Raw genomic sequence first — 17,583 nt, forward strand, 5'->3', positions numbered from 1 at the left:
GCTCTGCAGGGGCTTCCAGATGAAGATGGTTGGGGATCAGTAGGAGAGTCTGGGTGCTGGGGGAGTGGGGCTTGGTGGGGTGGTGGTCTGGGTGCAGCTAGTTGGGGGTCAGTGGTGGGGTCTGGATGTGGGGGCTCAGGCATCAGGGTGGGGGTTTGAGTGCAGGGAGCTCAGTGGGCAGTGGTCTGGGTGCAGGGGGGCTCCAGATGCAGGGGTTGAGGTTTGGTGGGGTGAGGTTTGGGTATGGAGGGCTTGGGGAGTTCTGGATGTACCATGTGAAGTTTGGCAGGGGTAGCTGAGAATGGGAGGCCCAGATGCATGGGGGTTGGGTGGATGGGGGAGCAGCTCCCCACACAGTGACCCCTCTCCCCACAGCTGAGGAGCAATGGGGGCAGAAAGCAGGGGAGGATGATGAGCTTCCTGCAGCTGGGGGAGGTTTCTGGGGGTGGGTCTGACACAGCCCCAGTCACCGCTTGCAGGGGAAGAGGAAGTCCTGTCCTGCCTCCAGCCCAGAGGGGACTAGCAGCTAATCCCAGCTCAGGGTAGGAGCCACTGGCTGGGGTGTCCCCAGGCTTGCGGTGATTTACCTCTCTGCTAGCTACTCCAGGTGCCTGAAACGATATACCTGCACTGCTAGGGATTGGTGCATGACTGCTCTTGCAGCTTCCCTTTTAGAAAGCAATTTTTCTGTGGGGAAGCCAAGAAATCCGCAGGTGACATGAATTCTGTGCACAGGCAGTGGCATAGAATTCCCCCAGGAGAAACATCCTGTTGTGTAAATTTAAAAACAAAGACAAGTACATTGAGGTTATGCTGTTATCTGATCCTGCACAGCAGTCACTATAATAAGCAATAAGTGACTATTATACCAGTCCTTCAGCTTGCATGTTATCTCGTCATCTTTGTAGGATACATGCTGTGTTTAGTGTTCCAGTTTCTGTCTGTCTGGCTAAATAATTTTATTAGCATATATAGGTTGAAACAAAAATCAGTATAACTACCCAAAGGAGCAGTAAAAATTAGTTTTCTGTTAGAGATTGACTTTCAAATTCAAGAAAAATTGTCCTACTGGGAAACCCAGGATAACTTGATGCTTACACTAAAATATACATTTATAAGCTTTTGATTTAAATGTAAAACAAACTATTTGGAGCCTGTTCTTCCAAGATGCAGAGCTTTCTCTATTTCATCTAGCCCAATTGGTATTGGAAACTCATCATCTGGAGGGTTGGGCCTTAACAATCTGCTTAAGGATGTGAGCCTACTCTCTCTCAGAAGGAGGTGAACGTTTTGCTGTTGACTTCACTGGCAACAGAAGAGGGCCTTGATGAGGCAAGCACTTGAACAGCCTTTCAGGCAGCTACTCAGGGGTGGGGGGACGTGACTATAGAGAAGGTCTCTGAAAGCTTGGTTGTGGTATGTTAGAGGACAGATGTTATTACCACTTGAGGCCCATAAAGGATGAAACTTCTAAATCTAGCAAATAAATAAATAGGATATCTCTATCTCCTAGAACTGGAAGGGACCTTGAAAGGTCATCGAGTCCAGCCCCCTGCCTTCACTAGCAGGACCAAGTACTGATTTTTGCCCCAGATCCTTAAGTGACCCCCTCAAAGATTGAGCTCACAACCCTGGGTTTAGCAAGCCAATGCTCAAACCACTGAGCTATCCCTCCCCCCAAGCAGTAAGATGAAACTGACAAGACTGATCAATAAACTTTGTATTACCAAATCTCTTCTCCTCCGCCCCCCGATAAGCCACACACACTACAAACCAAACCCTTTTTCCAGGAACAATAACAATAGAATGATAAACTGATAGGGAGACTGAAGGGACCAGAGGATTGACAACGTGGATATGGCGACTTTCTTCTTGAACCTGTCTTTCTGTGCTACAACTCTTTAAGTTTGTAACAGTTAGTGACATGTCTGGATATAAGCCATGTCTAGCTCCACACACAGTATTCAGTTAGTAACCATGGCAGCTATTTCATCCTTGTCTACTGCCTGTGTTGGCAGATGGTGGTCGTCTTGTAACAGGATCAGCAATTTGGTTTGTTACAATATACATAGTAACTCCTAATCATGCTTGTGCAATCAGTTTGCCTGGTGATCTTTCCTCTGAGCTGCGCATGTTGTTTCATGTGCTGTATGTGCCAATCTATGTGAACGTTCTCCAGGCACTTAACCCGCTGCTGAGGACTTATAGTTGTGCAGTTTTTCACTGAGTGCCTTGATACAAAGTTAGCAAGTACAGAAGGTAACACACACAAACATGTCTGGGGGGAAATGAAACGTATTTAAAAAACAGCTTTGATGGACATAATAGTTGAGACTTTGCCTCTGACTTTAATGTCCATGTTTTAAAAATTAAAGAGAGAACAGGAGTACTTGTGGCACCTTAGAGACGAACAAATTTATTAGAGCATAAGCTTTCCTGGGCTACAGCCCACTTCTTCTTATGCATCCGAAGAAGTGGGCTGTAGCCCACGAAAGCTTATGCTCTAATAAATTTGTTAGTCTCTAAGGTGCCACAAGTACTCCTGTTCTTTTTGCGGATACAGACTAACACGGCTGCTACTCTGAAATCTAAAGAAATACACTTAAAACTGATCTCTGATGTTAAGCCTCTGATCACTTACATACTGCAATCTTATTGGTTAAAGTAGAGAGTATTGTTATGCAATAAGTTTTCAGATGTCTCATTCGCTGAGTCACTTGTGATGCTTTCCGCCACCCAACAAAGGTAAGCTCTAACTCAGTGAATTTAAACTGCAAAAGAGGAGAAACCAGCATTAAATGTGCAGCAGAGTAGAGGGACACTTGCTATCAGAGGCCATGATCTTAAATTTTGTGTATAGAAATAACATTTTTAGAACCTGTTAAAATTAATAGCATTAATATCCACTTTCATCAGTGTAGGATAAATCTGCTTGAACATATTCAAGGAAAAGAGTTAGGGGGACCTCCTTACAAACTATACTATTAGGTTCCTCAACTACATTCTGCTGTTGAGCTATTCTTTTTTTCCCTTCATGATATGGAGATCCCTAAATAATACCTGGTAATACTGATAATGTTGTTTGGATATGATGAAAATGTGTATATTTTACTTTAAGAGAAGCAGTTAAAGATGGAGACTGACCATGAGTTAATTTCCTGTATTCATTCTTTCTTTCAGGTTCATATTGAGATCCATTGACTTGTGACTTGCTGTGCTTGTCTGTGCTGCAACTAGGGTTAATAATATTCTGTATTACTGTTTAACAAAATGCAAAGTTTGAAGGACAGAAGAGCTATGATTGTCTCCCATATGAATATGGAGGAGGAAGACGTTTTAAACCATGAACATTTAAGTGAAAGTGGCCCAAATAGCCAAAATGAGATCCTTCACCTTCCAGACGTATGTTCCTTGTTGAAGAATTCTCAAGTTGATGTTAATAGTAGCTTACAAAAAGAATTCTTTTCTCTTAAGATCAGGAATTGTTCTTTATTTAAGGCTGTACCTTTGCCTCATATTGGCAAGAAAATGCCTCCTCATTTGAGTGAACCAACAAGGTTAAATTTAAGTGCAGCTGTCTCTTCAAAGGATTCATCTCATCTGCTCTTTTCACCTGAGAGAGGACGACTTGATAAGATTTTTAACCACTTTGATAGTACTTCTGTGACAGATTGGCTGGAGAAAGCATATAATTCCATTAGTGACTTGAGTGTCTGGTGTTGCACTGGAGATAACTTTGTACATTTTGCACATTTCTGGCTGTCAGAGCTACAGTACAATCAAAAAAGGCAATTGTTGGAATTAGAAATGGGTATTATTGAGGATGAATTGCAACTTGCATTTCTGGAGGCGTTGGATTCTGAACTGCAACCTTCTGATCTGCATTCCATCCTTGCTGCCACATTGAGTGAATATCCTATGGGACTACTGAGCAGCCAGAAACCGTATATTTTCCTTGACTATTTAAACGTCATGTCTTCAGAGCAAACAACTGCATATAAAAAAATGCTTTCAAGTATAAAATATACAACAAATAATCCTCAGGTAACACAGTGGCTACTAGCTGTACGAGCTTTTGCACTAGCAAATCTCTGGCATGCAGTAGTGAAGGTAAAAGCAAAATAATGCTGAAATTTTAATAATGTCTGTTTTTAATATTAATAGAAAAATATATCTGATTAAATCAAACAGTGCTGAGACAAAGTTAGAGTTCAGGTTTTAGTGAGAGCTATGCAACTAAAATTAAATGGCACTTGGAGTTGCTAATAAAACACTCTTGTCTAGTAAGTAATGGGGAATGTTATATGGAATACCATAACTTCTGGGCTCAGGAGATTGTAATTTGACTTATTTAGGATTCATGCAGCTCTCAAATGAGTTTCTCACATTAATGCTTGTCTGGAACAGTTTTTGGCTTTAATTTTACAGCACTGATCTTTTTTTAAGGGTCTGAGCCAAATCTGTGCTTTTGGCTGGTGTTTATAGTCCCCTATTGGAAAGTTTTTACTTGTAGAATTCAATCCATCTATCTCAGCACAGGTGGTTTTGTTTGTTTGTTTGTTTTTGTTTTTTAAAAAAACCTCTGTGACTCTAAAAGTATTGTGTATATCAATTAACTGAGAGATTCTGAAGCTGAGAACTCCAATATAGGACATCTCTCAACAGTTTTTTTTTTTTTTTTAGAGAAATGGTGTGAGTTTCATTTAAAGAATATCTTCAATGAAACTTGCTGGTGAGCTGTAGACAAAGGCCTATCAATGTCTCCCTTATAACTAACTATATTTGCAGGGGGGTTGTGTGTCCTTTCTTTAAAAAACAAACCTTCATTATGACTGAATCTTACTGGAAATATGAAGCCCACTCCGGGGGGTGGGGTGTAAGGTAGCTGATCTGCCCAGAGCATTGAGGTTGAGGTGTGCAAAGGTGGAAATAAAACTCTGTTTTTTTGCACTCCCCTGATCCTGTTGCATGCAGCTCTGTGGAGACTTGGTCCCACTGCATCCTGAGGGCAGCTCTGTGATGGCTGAAAACAGTCTGTAGGGACCAGAAATGTGCAAAACATAGGGCCATGTCCCCTTTTCCCTGTTATGCTGGCAGGCTGATATACAAACATTTACAGTGCCTCTGCAACACTGAAAGGTCATCCTTACCCTGAGATGATCCTTCCTAAGCCCATTAAACTCTCCTTTGGACAAGCTTATGCCAACAATTCTCTGCAAATTAGCCACATTGCATTGGAGAATTTGGCCCTTACGAACTGATTCCACAAACCCTTATTCATATGAGTAGTCCTATTGATTTCAATGCCCCAGGTTATTATGATTTACAAAATTTAGAAAATAACTCAATACACCTTTAGGCTTCTAGGAGTGAAGAAAAGTTTCTCTTTTGTTGCTTTCAGAAGTGGCCTTTTATTTGCTTTGAGTCCCAAATATGGACACTATGTGTTGCTGTAGAAGGAAGAGATTAGAAATATTTTTTAAATTTAGAAAATAATTTTATTTACTGTGCACTTTAAAACTACGTGTGTAGTTTTAGACCTTAGATCACATGTGTACCAGTTACATAATCAGCAGAGATGTTAAAGTAGGCATACATTATAAATAGTAAACTGCTGTGAGGGAGCTGTTGCTGTCTTGGGCAAAAATTAGACTTTGTCCCATAGACTGTAATGGAACCATTATGTGTTATATAACTCACGTCCACTTTGTTGTTTTTAGTAAAAACTCAGTTAGTTCTGCGCCATGAGAATACAAAGTCAATAGCATTAGAAATCTTATAGTTCTCTAAAAAGTCAAATACTGAGTTGTAGATTAAATTATCAGAAGCTACTGATCTATTATGGGAAAGGATGAAAATTTTTAATTTAGAAATTATGCTCCCTGCTACTTTTCTGGGGCAGATGACATAAGGTTTTCTTATTTTTAAAGCTATGGATACGGGCAAAGAATTAGGATCTCTTTTCCTATACATTAAGTGTTTCAAATGTTGGTATCCATTTTTTGCACTCAGTTCCAGTTTTGTATCTGCATTTATTGTTACATGGACATCTAAGAACAATGTATTCGTTTGCACAAAAATTGTACTCCAATTATTTATGCTTGTAAGGCCAAGCTGAACACTTTGTCCCTTAGAAACACGCAGCCGGAAAAGATAAACTTTCTTAATCATTCCTCTTCTTTTTTGTAACATCACAGTTACTTTTAGAGATGATTTTGATGTACACAAAATGTCCAGGAATAAGGAGGAGCAAATGAAGGTGTAAGAAATAGCTCCCCCCCCCTTTTTTTGTTTTTTAAACATCATAAAGACAAACCTAGCAAAAACAGCCTGACTAGAATGTTTTTACATAAGCCTATTATAGGGTGCTGGTGGCTTATAACATTCCTTTTGAATATTGCAAACAAGTTGTTGTTCTATGAAGGGACTTCTGGTATGATGAATATTGTATACTACAGACCTGATCATATAGATGTTTCACCATGACAAGACTATTAACTTCCCTGAGTGTGTGGCTTTCAGCCATGATCATGGGATCAGGTTAAACAGCCTGCAATAACTAGACACAGAAACAACAAAGAGTCCGGTGGCACCTTAAAGACTAACAGATTTATTTGGGCATAAGCTTTCGTGGGTAAAAATCCCACTTCTTCAGATGCATGGAGTGAAAATTACAGATGCAGGCATTATTATACTGACCCATGAAGAGAGAGGAGTTATCTCACAAGTGGAGAACCAGTGTTGACAGGGCTAGTTCAATCAGGGTGGATACAGACTAACTCGGCTATCTCCTGATACTAGACACAGAAAGGTGATTGAATTGTCGTTTGTCGTCTCTATGTAATCTTTTAACAATGTTTAAAGAGTGTTAATTCTGAGTGGATTAAATCCATTCTAATAATAAGTTAACATGCCTTGAATTTGATTTATTGTAAACCTAAAAGGTAACTTAAACATTCCATCTGAGACTGAAATAAAGGATGGTTTAGTGTGGTAGCATTTCACATGCCATACATACACTGCACGTCAAGGCTGGAGAAGCATAAATTGAAAGCAGTATTCTTGTACTACTAGAATTATCTGGCAGAGACAGCAACACAGAAATGTCAGTGTCTTCCCCCTGGGAGGGAGAACTGTAAACCAAAGGGGAGAGAGTCTTTCATAGATGTGTAATATTTATACACATGGCTACTGTGTACAGCTATGTGTACACCATTAATTTTTTTTCACTATACCTGATATGGTCTCATCTCAAAAAAGGGAAAATGTCTGGACTAAAAGCATTGAATTGGTTTTCAGGGAGTTTCATGGCCTCAGTAAATCCGATGTAGGAATCAGTTTTCACAGTAAATGCTTCTCTAGGGTTGAGGCTGTCCTAAGGAATCTGTTGTACTAGGAAAGAATATATTTTAGTGGGGTGGGTAATTTCAAAAGACTAGAAGATGGCTTTTTTTATATATATATATTTCCAATTTTTTGCTTGCTAAGTTATGGATGTCAGTCAGAAGTATTTAAAACATCAAAGTAAAATATAAGACTAGTTACTAAACAACTTAATGCTTTTAAAATTCAGTTTTATAAGGCATTGGTCAGTACCAAACTCGTTCCTGAACTACATATCAAGAGTTCTGTTTCTGCTACTACAGAGCAAACAAGCGAAGTGGTTAAAGAAAGGTAAGAAAATAAAAAAATCTAGTATTGAGAATTATCTAGTAACTTTTTATAAACACGTTTCTTGACTCAAGTGGAACTTAAGCAAATACTGCACTGCTCTTTTTAAAGATCACTTTAAGTATGTTTAAAACAAATATTGAATAATGCCTTGAGCCTTTTTTATGTGCCTGTGGAGAACTGTATGTGTATAGGCAAAACCACAGCCGTGTGTTTGAATGCTGTGTAAACTGTCTTGGCCCTTTAGTGTTAAACTTCAAAAAGCAGTAGAAACTGTACTAAATATCAAGGCTAGCAGGTACTAGCATTCATGTAAATTACACGTATACCTCACAAGGAAACTTTATGGGCCCAGGCAAGGAATACCTGCAACATATTGTGGGAACTGCTTGTTGTGGCTTATTTTCTGAGTTTTGAGGAACATAAGTGCTTTGACTGAACTTTTTATGTTGCATGCTTGAAAAAACGTGGACTTTCTTCATAGGAGCAGGTCCTTAGCCTCTTTCTCATACTTTTACCAGTTTAGCAGAGAAAATGGTTTGGTCCTGTATACTTCCCTCCTGCCCACATCACTACCCTCTTCTGTTTTGGATAGGCTCCTCTATATTTGGTTATCGTAACAAATTTTGACAGTGAATTAACACTGACATCTGTCATGAGAGCTTATCGGAGTTTACCTGTTAGCCTTATCAGATATACCACCTCGGTGGTAAGTTTATTTTGTTTTGTTTTTTTCTCTAAACCAGCTGCTTTGAAAAACATTTGCCTGACAGTCCAAATCCCCACTGGTTTTATTGTTGTGATTGTGAATTGTAATCTTATTTATGTTGTCAGATACTTGTGGCATCAAATCTATCAAGGCCTGCAGCTAGTAACCAAAATAACCATGTTATGCTGCTTGGGTTTCTTGGTAAGATACTCTGTCATGAGTTTTTAAGAGTTATATTGAACTGTCTGAATAAACCTGGTTGCAATCTTTTTCATAATGATTGTGTTAAATGAGGCATGCTTTATGACATTGGCTTGATCTTTTTTCTATAATACTTGAAAGATGTTGAAGCCTTTAGACAAAGTAACTTTAAAAATAAGTTCGACTTACTAATCTTTAATGTGGTGAACCTCTCTTGAAATTAGACTAAAATCTATCATTTCTCATGTAAAAATACATGATACACTTCCCCAAATAAATGATTTAGAGGTCCACTTATGAAAATTCTGAGGATGTTTTCTCTGACCCATTCATATTTACTGATTAAAAAATTTTTCATGTTAAATACATTAAGGACATATGGCTACTTGTTTTGACGCCCAAATGTCAGAATAATGGCCTGAAAGTGATTGTTTGAACATTATGCTCTAAATTTCAGTCCTTGATTCTTTTTTCGGTTGATTTTGGATTGGTATGTGTTTTGAGGCTGGTCCTGCAGTGCTTGTGCTACCAAAACTCCCCTTGACATCAAGGGGAGTTTTGGATGTTCACTGGATGCAGTATTAAGACCCAGGTTCAGCTGTTCATTAAAGTGATACTGCTAATTTGAAACCTAATCCATTTCAAAAAGTGATCTAAGGGAATTTCAGGAATGGTATCAGAGACTGTATAACCGTGCCCATTTTTGTTACTACTTTTTAAAATTAAAAAAAGTCATGCTTCTCTGGTGTGTGGAAGACCCATACAGACTGGGAAACTGACTTAAAGTTAACAAACTGAAACAATAACTTTGTTCGCTAATCTTTTAGTTATAGTCATCTTGAGTATTTACCACCTACTGTTATGACAAGTAATTTTTGAAATTGACAGTCTCTCTTTAAAATCAGCTCACTCTAGATTAGCTAGTGCCTGATCTTCACCACTGAAGTCAGTGGGAGCCTTGCCACTGGCTTCAATTGACACAGAATCCATCCCCACATGGTGGGTAACAATTTAGTTTTCAATGCTTATATGCATGGTAATGTGAATTGTCTTGGCTGTAAATGCTAAAACTCTTACTATAGGCTTTTGCACACAAAACAACTAGATACTCTTTTTGGTCATGCTTTACAACTCTTACTGCAACATAAAGAATTGAGAAGGTCTCCTAGAGTGTGACAGCCCAAAAGGACTACAAATGTATCTAAATGTGGCATACCCATTTTGGTGTAAGGAAAGATGTTTACAATAACTTCGTCTATTTGAAACTCTCTTATATAATACTCTGACTCGTGAGCAAGGAGTTTCTGTAGTTAACTTGAAATTTTGTTCTGAGTGAAAGCAGGCTTTTTAATATATAGCACTAGCACTATATACACTTATAGAAGCTGATGAATTATGATGCTGCTTACGTACACCACAGGAGGGAGTTAAACATTCAGCTTTTGAATAATTTTACTTACCTGACCGCACAGATTTTTCCAGTATAGTGTTTCAATAGCCAAATCCATTCTCAAATATGCTGAATGTAACTTATTCCTATGGATTATTACTGCAATTTTGTGTAAAAATGTATAAAGTTCAATACACAATAGCAACTTATTGTGATTGTTTACAGTTGAACTCTAAATGCCAATGAATGGTTTTATCAAACTGTTTAAAAAAGAAATAAAAGTGTTTTGAAAAATTGCTTGTTTTTTGTTTTCTGATTTTATAAACTGCAGTGTAATAGATTGTAAGATAGCCTGTTACCATAGTACTTAACCATCTTGCAAAACACAGGTCATAGCGGCACTGTAGCTGGTATACAAATAAGATCAAGATGCTGTTGTTCTCTTTACTTTTAAAGTGGGGAGTAAATCTCAAGTGTCCCTTTCACAATGAGAATTGTATGGGGAGACGGGAGAATCCTCAATACGCAAATATGAAGATATTGTCCTGAAGAATATGTAAACCAGTTCATAAGAGAAGCAGTGTCTTACCATACAAGTTTGCGGAATCCAGCCCAGAACTTACAGCAAGTATTCTCATACTTTGTATTTCTTTTTTTATATCCATTCCTTACTCATAGGTGATAAGCAGTTGTAATACACCAATAATGATTTATCCAAATCCAGGATATTTCCCAACTGACTAGGTCTAAAGTTGCATAATCTTAACATAATACTCAAGTTCAACTGTGGATTTAAAAAAAAGTATGTATGAAATTGCATGTTAGGGCTAGGATGGTGCACCATTGCATTGGAACATGACTCTTCAATCTCACGCTACTATTAACACGAGTCCATATGGTACCATGGGAGTAGCTTTGTCTAAGTTACAAAGGCTGAAACATAAAAGACAGCCCTTTCTATTTGGAGTGATAGTTAGAGGCCAAAACTATAGTTTCAGTCAGTCCATGTGCAGGACTTCCATTAAAAGGAGTAGGAATTCTGCATGTGGAAGGAGGAGAGAATATGCCTTCTTACGTCTGGCCTTAACAGGGCTGCAGTCAGGATTTACAGGGCTTGGGCTAAATTGTAGAAGCAAAGCTACCTCAGTGACCCTATCTGCTAAGGATAGTAGACTCAAGTAATATGCTGGGGTCCTACCAATTTTTTTTTTCTGTTCTTGGTTTCTCAAAAAATGAGGAGGGTGTGTTTTGTGTTCCCCTCTTCCCCCAAAGACCCAGATCAATCTCTAATGACTCCCAAAGGACCAGAACTTTGCAAAACTCCGTTAAGTGAAACTTTACTTGAGAGGTGGAGGTTGGGGGCTACAGAAGAGGCCCTATTGGTCTGTCCAGTGCTGGCTCTCTTAGAGATAGCACCTCTCCCTTCTAAACATACAGGAGGAAATCCTCACATGAAGGATCTCCTCTGCATGCATATAAGGAAGGGATGCTCTGAGCCTTTCTCTGCCATGCTTAATGTGGCTCTTCTGTATTCCCCAAACCACTCACCACTTAGCAACTTGACCTTAACTTCCTTTCCTCTTGCTGAATGACTTCTTCAGGATCAAGCTAATTTTGAATACCTAGTCACTTTACCAGATAGTCCAAAATTACATTTCCATGTTTGCTGATTAAGATATTTGAACTAACAAGTTTCCTCCCTCCTCTCCATCTTTTCCTCAATCTTACACAATTTCTGTTGTAAAATTTATATTAATTCATGATCATGATTTCAACATCAAGTGGAAATGGAAAGCTACCATCACAATTACTACTAATTGACAAAGCCACCTGAAGTCATCACTACAATTATTACTAAATTACACCAGGATTGACCAGACATGGAGAACAAACTACCTTCCTGGCTTTGGTGAGGAATGTCAGAACTTCTGCAGATTGGAGGACACTCTGAGGAAAATATGTTGCTGCTGTTCTATGTGCTATATTTATTCTGTAGAAAAATGGGACTTTGGTCTCCAGGGCAAGCATGGCACCCTTCTCGTGCACAAAAATCACATTTACAACTAAAACTTTTTTTTTTTTTAATGGATACTGAGTGAGGGAGAAGGCTATTGAAACAAAGCAGGAAAGGAAAAAATGAATACAGAAATTTCCTAACAAAGCATATAGTGAAGTCACAGCCTTGCCATTTTTATATATGTATATAGTCATATTTTCATAGAGCTGTAATGTTAGTGAAAATCCAGCTTTTTTTGTCTACTGTAACTTTTAAAAGTTTGAATTGTTCTCTTTCCTTCATGAGTCTTTTGAGTTGCAAAAGTCAAGCTTTCTGTCCTTTGCTCCTTTTTGTGCCATTAGCATCATTTCGGCTATGGCTGCAGGAATGTACGCTGCTTTGGAGGCAAAGTCATGTGCGAGTCAAACATGATGCTCTTTTGTGGAAAAAGCCATGGTTAGCAAAATGCTGCCTTTAAAGCAGCAGAAGGAGCTCATATTTGACATACTATCTAAAGTTTCCAAAAACACACTGGCTATTCCCAGGTTGTTTCTAATGCAATTATAGCAGGATTGTTCACCTGCAAAAGAAGTTGAAGGAATTTTTTTTTCTTCTTCACTGAGCCATAAAGAGAGCCTGAAAGCTGGTGCGAGTTTTTTTTTGTTTTTTGTTTTTAATAAATTCAGATTTTATGATATGGAACTCTGGCCTCCTGATGTCAAAATTCTAACAGTCAGACATAGCTAAGCAACTAAGAAAAGGGAAAATTAATGTAAGTGTATAAAACTTTAACTCTAAAGTCCAATAAGCACTCGTGAGAGAGGCCACCTTTACTAAAGATTCAATCCTCCAGCTTCTTCAGTTAGGCAATGACAGAGCTTGCCTAATCAACATCTGAGATCACCACATAGTCCTACAGCAAAAATAGGGAAAGCTAGATGTGACTTTCTGGATACTTCTAAGCTGAATAAATCTCTTCAGTTCTTTTTGCATTATAAAGAGCAAATGGGCGCACAACCAATTTTAAAAATAATTTTCATGTTGCCTTTGAGGGGGAAAATTTGAGGTCTTATTGTCAACATGTTTAGTGCTTATAACATGTTTTGAAATTTTCTGAGTTGTAAGAAGTGCAAAGTTTTTACAAATATTGTATCTAAACATATTGAAAGAGTCTGTTATGTATTCCTTAACCTCTTAACTCAAAAAACCCACAAGTTGTAACTCTTCTAAAGCTCTGTTTCCTATTGAAAGGGTTCAAACGAGCAAAGGACAAAAGGAAAAAAAAAAAACAAATCCTGAAAGACACACGCTTATTCGTTGCTCACTGAGCAAAAAGCCCAAGTGACACAGACCAACCATCTGAAACTTTGCTCTCATGTTGAGCCAGATGGTGGAGACTTAAATTGCTCTGATTAGCAATTACTCTCACAAGTGGTCCATTCTGAGGTCTGTGAAATTGCTCGTGCAAGTAGCTGCTCACCAGAGTAAGTACAATTTTCTCAGGCTGGCCTTTTTACAAATTAAAAATCTTCTCTGGACCAGCAGCCCCTCAGTAGGGGAGTCAACCTTATCCCATGTCTGCCTTTCAAATCCAATATGTACACTGGTGGCACACAAGGATAAATTTCCTGCCTAGTGGCTTCCTCAAGGATTGGAGTAGCACTAACGTTTCTTGTTTCTGATCTTTGCTCATAAGCAGGATTCCCTAGAGGAGGGGTCGGCAACCTTTCAGAAGTGGTGTGCCGAGTCTTCATTTATTCACTCTAATTTAAGGTTTCACGTGCCAATAATACATTTTAACGTTTATAGAAGGTCTCTTTCTATAAATCTATAATATATAACTAAACTGTTGTTGTATGTAAAGTAAATAAGGTTTTTAAAATGTTTAAGAAGCTTAATTTAAAATTAAATTAAAATGCGGAGCCTCCTGGACCGGTGGCGAGGACCCAGGCAGTGTGAGTGCCACTGAAAATCAGCTCACGTGCCGCCTTCTGCACATGTGCCATAGGTTGCCTACCTCTGCCCTAGAGTGAAAGAAACAAGTTATGAAAATTGCTTGTTTTTGTCTCATTCAAAAAATGCTAGCATTTCTGGTCTAGGTCATGTACTAATCAGTCTGAAGCAGTTCATTGCAAAATCTTTCTTGAAGCCTCGCCCCATCAGTCTCGTGATATTTTTTTTTGTAAATGATTATATATATCACACCTCTACCCCGATATAACGCTGTCCTTGGGAGCCAAAAAATCTTACCGGGTTATAGGTGAAACGGCGTTGTATTGAACGTGCTTTGATTTGCTGGAGTGCACAGGCCCGCCCCCCCAGAGCACTGCTTTACCGCGTTATATCCAAATTCGTGTTATATTGGGGTAGGGGGCGTGTGTGTGTGTGTATATGTGTGTATGTATGTGTATATATATATATATATATATATATATATATATATATATATAAAAAACAGACTTTTTAATAGTGCTCTCTAGCATTTTCTTAAAGGCTTGCCTGCTGTGCACCTTCAGCCACTTATTTTGAGCGAGGTTTCTGGATGATGAACTTTCTATTAGGCTGAAAATATGAGGGTGTTACATAAGCTAAACTTGCCTGTCTCTCTGTCCTACATCCCTCTCTGGCTCTTGAGAGGAAAACTAATCAAGGCAGACGGATATAAGTTAAATGTTCAGCCTCTTTTCATCTTATGCCACCCTCCTGCTGCTTTTGAGTGATAGCGTTTGTACAGACCGTAGCACTTTCCAAGTCCTTCCAGTCTAGTGCCTGTGTCCTCTCTACAATTTGATGGTCAATTCAAAAACTCTGTGACCTATATTGTTACCACTGCTGAACATGATTTTCAAAACTCTTCCTACTTCTTGCTTTCCTTTTATGCTAAGCCATTCATTTGTAGTTGGTAATTGTACCTTCTGATCACACTCTCCTTTGGCTAAATTACTTGCAGGTGTCAGCAACCTCCTAGCTTGTGGGAGTAGTCATTTCAGGATGGTTTTTATGGGCACTTTGTCAATCTGTTTTTGGCACTTGTTCAATTTTAAACTCATTCTAATGTGTCTTGTTCTAGTATCCGGAACACAGCCACTGTAGTCTGAATGAGTCTCTTTATCTCTTTTATAGCAAGTGCTTTAGGCTCCTTTTTAAAATTTGTACTGTTGAGACAATAATATCTAAAGCCTACAGTTCCATTCTGCTGTTTGCAAATGGCTACTATTACTATCATTCTTGTGAAGAATGTTTTTATTAGTGAAAATACCTGATGAGTCTTTGTTAGCCATGTACACTTGACATTCTTCAATTGATGGTCTGCCTGAGAAGGAGTTGCACTTTAATTCCTAGCAGAAATTCCAGGCTTGACAAATATTGAGTTAAAGGACCATTTTATCCCTTTTGCTCAACCCAACAGTCTGAAAATCTGATAGGAAAGGAACACTTCTTCTATGAATGATCTGTTACCTGAATTTGGAAATTAATTTTTAATTGCCATTGGCATCAACCTTGCTTAAAAAGGGATATAACTTTGGATTCTGGCAGAATGGAAGCCTAAAGTAAGAAACTGTAAACCAGTTTGAATCATGCTTTAGAACTAGTTTAATTTTAATAATCTTAATGTGGAGTTTAATTTTTTCTTGACAATTACAAAGGTGTGTTCTTGTTGCTTTAATACTGGTTTAAAAATCTCTTAAATATGGTGTCCATAATGGCAGTCAATCATAGAACTGGAAGGGACCTCGAGAGGTCATCTACTCCAGTCTACTGCACTCATGGCAGGACTAATTATCTAGACCATTCATGACAGGTGTTTGTCTAACCTGGTCTTAAAAATCTCCATTGATGGAGATTCCACAACCTCCCTAGGCAATTTATTCTAGTGCTTAACCACCCTGAGGCCTGGTCTACACTACGGGTTTAGGTCGACTTTAGCAGCGTTAAACCGAATTAAGCCTGGACACGTCCACACAACGAGGCCCTTTCTTTCGACTTAAAGGGCCCTTTAAACCGGTTTCTTTACACCACCTCCGACGAGGGGATTAGCGATAAAACCGGCCTTTGCGGGTCGGAATTGGGGTAGTGTGGACGGAATTCGATGTTGTTGGCCTCCGGGAGCTATCCCACAGTGCTTCATTGTGACCGCTCTGGACAGCGCTCTCAACTCAGATGCACTGACCAGGTAGACAGGAAAAGACCCGCGAAGGTTTGAATTTCATTTCCTGTTTGCCCAGCGTGGAGAGCACAGGTGACCACGCAGAGCTCATCAGCACAGGTAACCGTCATGGAGTCCTCCCAGGATCGCAAAAGAGCTCCAGCATGGACCGAACGGGAGGTACGAGATCTGCTCGCCATATGGGGAGATGAAGCAGTGATAGCTGAACTCCGTAGCAGTAAAAGAAATGGAAAAGTATTAGAAAAGATCTCCAAGGCCATGAAGGACCGAGGCCATAACAGGGACACACAGCAGTGCCGCGTGAAAATTAAGGAGCTACGGCAAGCCTACCACAAAGCCAGAGAAGCAAACGGAAGGTCCGGGGCAGAGCCGCAAACTTGCCGCTACTACGCGGAGCTGCATGCGATCCTAGGGGGTGCAGCCACCACTACCCCAACCGTGTGCTATGACTCTCTCACTGGAGAAACACACAGGGAAGACGGTTCGGGGAACGAGGAAGATGACGATGGAGGTACTGTAGGTAGCTCACAGCAGCAAGGAAGCGGAGAAACCGTTTTTCCCCAACAGCCAGGATATGTTTGTGACCCTGGACCTGGAACCAGTAACCCCCGAACTCACCCAAGACCCTCAGGGCACACAGGAGACCTCTGGTGAGTGTAACTTTGTAAATATTTGTAAACATTACCAAAAAAAAGCAAGCAAGTCTGTTAACGTGTATGGGGATGGAGCGGAAATCCTCCAGGGACATCTCCAGAAAGCTCTCCTGGTTGAAATGGGGTGATTTTATTAAGGGGGACATTCAGAGGCGCCCGTTCCTGCTATTCTGACCAGAAATGTTCCCCGCTGTTAACCACGCGGTGGGGGGGAGGGGTGAAGTGATCATCCCAGAGAATCGTGTGTGTGTGTGTGGGGGGCTTTACTTGTGTTTGTGCCGCATGTTAACCGGGAAACCGCAGCCCCCTCCTTTTACATTGAAACCCCATTTTAAATGGACAACCCAATTCATCCTTGATATGGGAAATGCGCTGCTGTTTGCAACCTTTCCCGCATGTTAAGAAGGTTAAAAAAGCCAAAACACTGTGGCCTACGATGGCTGCCTGCAAGCCGAAATATGCGACCTTGTAATGAAAGAGTGTACCCATTGTTCCCTAAAATGTGTCTTTTTTTAACCACCTCTCCCTTCTCCTCCACCAGCTGCAAATGTTTCTCCTTCGCAGAGGCTCGTGAACATTAGAAAGAGAAAACGTAAGACGAGGGACGAGATGTTCACGGAGCTGCAGATGTCCTCCCACGCTGATAGAGCACAGCAGAATGCGTGGAGGCAGTCAATGTCGGAGATGAGAAAAGCCCAACATGAACGAGAGGAGAGGTGGCGGGCTGAAGACGATAGGTGGCGTCAGCTTGCAGACAGACGGCAAGAGGCAATGCTCCGTCTGCTGGAGCATCAA

General features: G+C 39.8%; 2 protein-coding genes across 5 annotated transcripts in view; both read left to right on the forward strand.

The window, feature by feature from the left end:
- LOC101953358 (small integral membrane protein 10-like protein 2A) overlaps positions 1 to 17,583 on the forward strand; it is a 30,333-nt gene that overhangs the window by 3,112 nt on the left and 9,638 nt on the right. For 2 of the 4 annotated variants that reach the window (XM_005304711.5, XM_065558983.1), the window contains exons 2-3: positions 3,181 to 4,110; positions 7,574 to 7,674. In XM_005304711.5, the coding sequence (XP_005304768.3) occupies positions 3,271 to 4,110; positions 7,574 to 7,674 (941 nt within the window). In that variant the 5' untranslated portion in view covers positions 3,181 to 3,270. Of the gene's footprint in view, positions 1 to 3,180; positions 6,327 to 7,573; positions 7,675 to 17,583 lie in introns of those variants that run through there. The other 2 variants (XR_010590865.1, XM_042853197.2) reach the window with 2 other exon arrangements.
- Positions 16,109 to 17,509, forward strand: LOC135973827 (myb/SANT-like DNA-binding domain-containing protein 2). Its single transcript, XM_065558986.1, has 2 exons — positions 16,109 to 16,785; positions 17,330 to 17,509. The coding sequence occupies exons 1-2, from the start codon at positions 16,244 to 16,246 to the stop codon at positions 17,367 to 17,369; spliced, it is 582 nt and encodes a 193-aa protein (XP_065415058.1). The 5' UTR covers positions 16,109 to 16,243; the 3' UTR covers positions 17,370 to 17,509.

The sequence above is a fragment of the Chrysemys picta genome, chromosome 10, assembly GCF_011386835.1.
Source record: "Chrysemys picta bellii isolate R12L10 chromosome 10, ASM1138683v2, whole genome shotgun sequence".
NCBI classification, from domain to species: Eukaryota; Metazoa; Chordata; order Testudines; family Emydidae; genus Chrysemys; species Chrysemys picta.